The 6,846-nt window shown below is 37.7% G+C and overlaps 1 protein-coding gene across 1 annotated transcript; it reads left to right on the top strand.

The window, feature by feature from the left end:
- The first annotated feature begins 2,567 nt into the window (after positions 1-2,567).
- On the top strand, positions 2,568-6,487 carry LOC141343895 (uncharacterized). The gene is made up of 4 exons (XM_073848603.1): positions 2,568-2,983; positions 3,066-3,186; positions 3,278-3,350; positions 5,295-6,487. The coding sequence occupies exons 1-4, from the start codon at positions 2,568-2,570 to the stop codon at positions 6,485-6,487; spliced, it is 1,803 nt and encodes a 600-aa protein (XP_073704704.1).
- The last annotated feature ends 359 nt before the right edge of the window (positions 6,488-6,846 follow it).

Raw genomic sequence — 6,846 nt, 5'->3', positions numbered from 1 at the left:
ACCATTTACCTGCCTGCCTGCCGTTCTTTTTGTCTGCAAGTTAAGTTTCATCCTGCCTTCTGTTTGTTTTGCCTTTTTGCATTATGATGTGATTTATGTTCTGAATGCTACCCTTCTGTTTTTGAGTTGATTATTATTAAAAAGGATCTTTAAGTTTACCCACCTCTCTCTCTCCTTTCTCCGAGCCTGACAACCATGAGCAATTCATTAGTTACTGTATTTACTAATCTTTATTAATGTTAGTTAACGGAAATACAGTTGTTCATTGTTTGTTCATGTTAGTTCACACTGCATTAACTAATGTTAACAAGATTTTAATAATGTATTAGTAAATGTTGAAATTAACATTAACAAAGTTTAATAAATGCTGTATAAGTGCAGTTCATTATTAGTTCATGTTAACTAATGTGGTTAACTAATGTTAACTAATGAACCTTATTGTAAAGTGTTACCGAATTATGCAATGGAAAGATTTTTGGTTATGAGTCTTCTTAGCATCATTTTGTTATAAACTGATGATTTGATTTTTATTTTTTGGGGCTTTTTTTACTTTATTACTAGATAAGACAGTGGAGAGATGACAGGAACATAGCAGGTAGAGAGAGAAGGGAGTAGGAGCAACAAAGGACCTCGAGATGGTAATCAAACTCCGGACGCAGTAAGCGCAGTCGCGCTGTAAATGACGGCGCTCTAACCACAAGGCTATTGCACCGACCTGATTAATTTTTTTATATTTTGAAGTTTTAGAGTGTAAAAGAGTCACTCCTGCAAACAAGAATTCAAAAGGTCTTAGCGCTCTGTCCTGTGAGAGGGAAGACATGCTCATGATATTCTTTGTGAGACACAGGATGTGCCATCTCTGGGTTAACTGCCTTAAGTTGACAACGTTGGACAGTTATTCATTGAATAACTGCTTAGCTCAGACTTTCTCCTGACAAACTGACAAGATTTCAGTTTTATGGTCATGCAGAGTTAAATTGGGCCTCTTTATGTTGTTTTAACCCTGTACTTATCAAGGTATCACTGTTTGATTCACTCCTTGACTTTACAAAACCAAGTCCCATGCAGAGTGAATTTGAGTTAATTTATTAAGCTATAAGCTTTCTATCTTGGCATTTAACTTCTTTAAATTTTGATTTATACAGTAAAATATCCCAAGTAAGACTAAACTAAAAGTTTCCTAACTGATTACAGACAGATGGCCATTTGATTGAACAAATTAATTTAGAAATAACATCTAAATATGTTCTAGTAACAGATTTTGTTGTTATTGTTACAGGAAGCATGAATGTTATCAGAAATCAGAAGCTGAACTTGGTGTTGTGTGGAAGTGATGAATTACTGAAGATGTCCATATCCAGACTTATAAAAGAGCAGAAAGACATCAGTCTGGAGGAGCTTCCAGCTCTGTTCAACACTAAGCTCTCAGAGGAAGAAGTGATGCATCTGACTTTCCGGTGTGTCTCTCGCTTAGATCCTGGAATTCATGCTTTCCTCTTCATTACTCCTGATGCTCAACTTAATAATGAAGACAAAGCAGAAATGGAGGAGATTCAGAGGATATTCAGCTCAAGAATCAACAAACACATCATGGTCCTCAGAATCCAGGACAAGAACATAATTAGTCAACTGAATTTAGTTCCTCCTTTATCTACTGAGACCTCAATCCAGACGTTTGGAGGTCAATGTTTTGTTTTGAAGAACAGCTTACAGGTTCCAGCTTTACTGGAGGATGTGGAGAACATGGTACAAGTAAACGGAAGTAGTTGCTACACAACTTTCATGTGGCATCTGGCTCAAATCGAGTTGGAGAGAAAAAAACACAAAGCTGAAATAGAGGAACTGAGAAGATCTATGATGAAAACAACAGGTATGCCGCTGTTATCAGATCTCTTTTGGTTCTCTTTGCGTCTGCATGTTTTGATTTCTCCAGTGCATGCATTATATACAGCTTTATCCACTATTCATCACTTACTCTAAATCAGTGGTGTAGTGGTGCCTGAAGAAGTTGGTATACGCCCCAAGTACATGCGGAATAAAATAACTTACTGACATCTGGACGTGATTCTCCACAATCTCTTGATGAAATCTGTTGGGTTTTCTCTGTAGGGCCATTTGGAACTATTTGAATGCATTCCTTTACTTAATTCTTGGACTGAAATGTTTACAGGGGTTCACCGGTTTAAAGATACCATTTTAAGGTATTGTTTTCGTTATAATGTACTGATTAAAATTTGGTAATCAATAATTAATTCACAAGTTCGCACTTACATATAATTAGCTGAAGTATGTAAAGCGTGTTTGGCGTGCTGTCCAGGGAAGGGCTCCGAGCTCAGGAATGGCCCGAACCTAGAGTACCTTGATGTTTTAATCTGGTTAGGCTACCTTTATCCCTTCTATGCTAGATTTTTTATTCCCAGGGATAACATCTCGTTTGGCTCTCGGCGAAGGCGGTCGCATCTTTTCCCTCTCCCTCCCCTGTCTCTCCTCGCTCGCTTCTCTTGTCTAGTGTCTCGTAGTTCTGTCTCTGAGACTCTCGCTGCCCTGCTCTCGAAACAAAAGGAATTATGGATTTGATCAACTGGTCTCTGAATGCAATTGACACCATATTCTCGACCAGAAGTCTGGGTTCGGGGGAACCCAACTGTCCTGCAGGAACGTTTGCAGCTGGATACGTGATGGACGGGTGGGAGAAGTGGCGTGTCATGTGCCTGGCCGCTCTGTCCCTGGAGGATATTGAAGATATCTATTTATTCGGAACTTTGATAACAGGGTTTCTGCTGATGGGCTCAGGTGGGGCCCTGTTGTATCGACGATTGATGAAAGCGATCAGCGTGGCTCAAAACCCCCCTAAGCTGACCGGCTTGATTGAAACGGTGGGCAGAGCTGTTAATACTCAGACTGTGGTTATAGACCGTGAATTGGGAAACATCAGGGAGAAACTTGCAGCTGTGCAACAAATTCTGGACAAACCCGGTGACCAGTGATGGACATTAGATACCTGCGAAATTGGCAGATATTGACTGAAATTTGAAAAACAGATCCTTTCTTTCGGCTTCCCCCAGCTTCTTCCAGACGGCCTTGGCCAAGGCCGTTGCTGGAGACAAACAACCTCCCCCGGAGAACAAGATAACGAGACGCTCTGATTCCCTTACTCCCGTCCCAAGGACACCTGCTGAAGACTGGGTTCCGGACTTCACAGGCTTACACACACACACAGACTCTGCACGCATACATACGTACATAGTTACAGATAGTCAATCACTGCCTCCCCCAGATCCCACGCCTTCGTGTGCTTTTACCCCCTGATGTGGGTAGGCGGGTCTGTGACCAGCGCTCTCAAGCTGCAGGTCTGATGGCTGTTGCCTACATTGGACTATTTCCACACCCCCTGTCCCCCTCCCCTGTTGCAATGTTATGTCTATGTGTTGTTTATGTGCTTGTGCTGGGGCTTTTTTTCCCCCTGATCTCACACTGCCCTACTTGAAGGACAGTATGGGAGGGGCTTTTTTCACGCCTCCTCCTTTTCCTAATGTATCTTGTTTTCTTTTTCCTATGCTACCTCTCGATTGACCTGTCTCCCCCCGAAATTGTGATGTCTGTGTATGGTCAAGGGGGTCCAATTTCACTGCATGTAACAGTGTATGTGACAAATAAAGGCTATCATCATCATCATCATCATCATCATCATCATATGTTCCGCCTCTACGCCTTGATATTTAAGGAAGGGGTTCCAAATGCTATGACAGTTAAAGGGTTTATCTCTTAGCACTGTGGAGTAGGCTTCATTAGTGATAACTCCCTTAGCGATACTTATCCACTGGGTCACCAAAGGGTTTATGACCATTGTCCATTGCAACAAAACAGACTTGTGAGCACAATGTAGCAACATTTTCAAGAGCTGAGTACCTTTAAATGATTTGTTTGCTGTATAAGGTCCAGTATGCCGGTCTAAGGTCCTAACTGCAGAGGGCAGAATAAAATGTTCTCCTGTTCCATGAAAACACCTGATCCTTAAAACACACCCAAAAGCATTTATTGCAGAAGCTGGATTTATTGGGGTTCATTTTGTGCCTGCATACCAGAGTAATATGTAACCTGTGCAATATTTTAAAATGCATTTCCCGAGATGCATTATCTGCTAAACAAGAGGGTGTTTTGTATGCTGCTCTCAAATCTGCTTTATGTATTTACTCCCCAGTATCCATTTCTCAGAAACCCCTTGTTAAGGAGTGAACAGAGGAAGCATGCAGATTCATATGTGTGGCTTTATTAAAAGACATGGTCATTAAACACACTGCAAAAAATGCTTTTCTTACTTAGATTTTTTGTCTTGTTTCCAGCCAAAATATCTAAAAATTCTTGAAACAGGAAAGATTTTCTAGACAAGTAAAAATGTTCATCTTGTTTTTAGTAAAAACAAGTCAAAATTAAGTGAGTTTTTAATTTTAAAATCAATTTTTCTGTTTTTATTGTTGTTAGTGTGCTACTGTTTTAATTAATTTAAATCAATTTTAAAATCATTTAAAATGTTCTTCTGTTTGTTTGATTCTTATTTAAAAATTTTATGACTATGATTTTATGCTATTCCTCTTATGTACAGCACTTTGAATTACCATTGTGTTTGAAATGTGCTATATAAATAAACTTGCCTTGCCTTGCCTTGCCTTAAAATAAGCATAATAATCTTCCAATGGGGTAAGAAAAAAATCTTATTTCAAGCAGACAACTATATTATTTTTCTTACCCATTGGCAGATTATTTTACTTGTTTAAGCAAAAACTCACTAAATTTGGACTTGTTTTTACTAAAAACAAGACAATAATTTTTACTTGGCTAGAAAATCCTTCCTGTTTCAAGAATGTTTAGATATTTTGGCTGCAAACAAGACAAAAAATCTAAGTAAGAAACACATTTTTTGCAGCGCAGGCAAGGGTCAGACATTAGCAAAACACGGGTGAACAGACTATGAACAATATTTTACTAGATTCAGAAAACATTTGTCAATTTAATAAAAGTTCAAGAGTATTAACAAATCACAGATTCATTGTCTCATTGCATTTTACAAATGCTGTACATTTTGCTGATTTGGAGTTGTAATTATAACATTTTTTTTTAATAATGATTTCATTCATTCAATAATTTACTTTTTTTTATATATAATGGCCACAGTGAATCTCTTTTTTCCCAATGACATAAAAGTACATGTTATACATCAGATGAGATTATGTTTATGGAGTGAAACTGTTTTCATAAATATCACTGTAATAACCATTTTGCTATTGCTATTGCAGGTGTAACCAACAGTGGTGGTGATGATGATGGTGATGATCATTTGAGAATCGTGCTGCTGGGAAAGACTGGTGTTGGGAAAAGTGCAACAGGAAACACCATACTAAAAAGAAAAGCTTTTAAATCAACATTAACTTCAAGCTCAGTGACCAGAGAGTGTCATAAAGACACCTGTGAGTTCAACAGAAGACAAATATCTGTGATCGACACTCCAGGCCTGTTTGATACTGGAGTTGATCAAGATCAGATCATTGAGGAAATTGTGAAGTGCATCTTAATGGCGGCTCCTGGTCCACATGTGTTTCTGCTGGTAATTTCACTAGGACGATTCACTCAAGAGGAGAAAGATACAGTAAAGATGATCCAGGAGATGTTTGGAAAGACCTCTAGGATGTACACCATGGTGCTTTTCACCAGAGGAGACGATCTTAGAGGAACAACAATTGAACAATTTATTGAAGAAAATGAAAACTTACAGTACCACATCCAGAAGTGTGGAAAGAGATACCATGTGTTCAATAACATCGAGACTGAAGATCAGACGCAGGTTTCTGAGCTTCTGGATAAGATTGACCACATGGTGGCAGAAAATGGAGGGAGTTTCTACACCAATGAGATGTTCCAGCAGGTGGAGAAAAACATCAGAAAGGAACAAGAGAGAATACTGAAAGAGAAAGAAGAAGAGAACAAGAGAAAAGAAGAAGAGCTTAAAGCCAAATATAATGCAGAAATAGAACAAATGAAGAAAGACAATGAAATAAAAACACAGGAGATGCAGAATGAATTGAGAAAAAAAGAAGAGGAGTTTAAAAAGAAAGAAGAAGAGATTAAGAAAGAAACAAATATGAATCAGAAAAAAAAGCTTAAAAAAAACCTGGAAGAGCAAAAGAGAAAATATGAAGAGGAGAATCAAAGAAACAAATTTTTTTTAGAAAAACAACAACAGAAATTGGTGAAAATCTTAATAGAAAAGCACAAGAAAGAAAAACAAGAACTACAACAGACAATTCAGCGTGTAACAAGACAACAAGCAGAGCGTGAATATTATGAAATCTCCAAGAAGAAAAATGAAACATTTACAGCAAAACTAGCTCAAGAATGGGATGAAGGATTACCTGTTATTGGAGGAGCGGTTGGAGGTCTCGTTGGTGGGGTTCTAGACTTGGGAATAAGGATTAAAAGATTTTTTAATTGAAACAAATAAAAAAATAATAATAAAAAAATTACATTTTAGAGAAAATTATTGGGTAATCATTACTAAATCAAAACATACATGCAAGTTTTTGTTTCTGTATAACATATGTAAATGTGGTATCAGGTGTCAAATGTATCTTTGAAAATAAGCTTTTAAAATGCAAACTGCAACCTCATGCACTGTATCTCATACTGTAGTAATTTTATTGTCAATTATCTAAAAGTGTTGTCTACTTTAACTGAATTCAGTATGTAATTTATAAATGTGCAGCCCATTTGTCAGTTTAGCTCTGGACCCAGGAGAAAAAAAATGATAAGGGCCTAAATTTTAGATTAAAGTGTAAACACCAAAAAAATCAT

This window comes from Garra rufa, chromosome 1, assembly GCF_049309525.1.
Source record: "Garra rufa chromosome 1, GarRuf1.0, whole genome shotgun sequence".
Taxonomy (NCBI): domain Eukaryota; kingdom Metazoa; phylum Chordata; class Actinopteri; order Cypriniformes; family Cyprinidae; genus Garra; species Garra rufa.
This window is presented reverse-complemented; position numbering and strand designations above follow the sequence as displayed.

Coding starts and splice junctions, on each gene's coding strand:
- LOC141343895 (XM_073848603.1), top strand. CDS start 2,568: ATGGATTTGATCAACTGGTCTCTGAATGCAATTGACACCATATTCTCG. Junction 2,984..3,065: donor CTGGACAAACCCGGTGACCA/GTGATGGACATT, acceptor GGCTTCCCCCAG/CTTCTTCCAGACGGCCTTGG. Junction 3,351..5,294: donor CCAGCGCTCTCAAGCTGCAG/GTCTGATGGCTG, acceptor TTGCTATTGCAG/GTGTAACCAACAGTGGTGGT.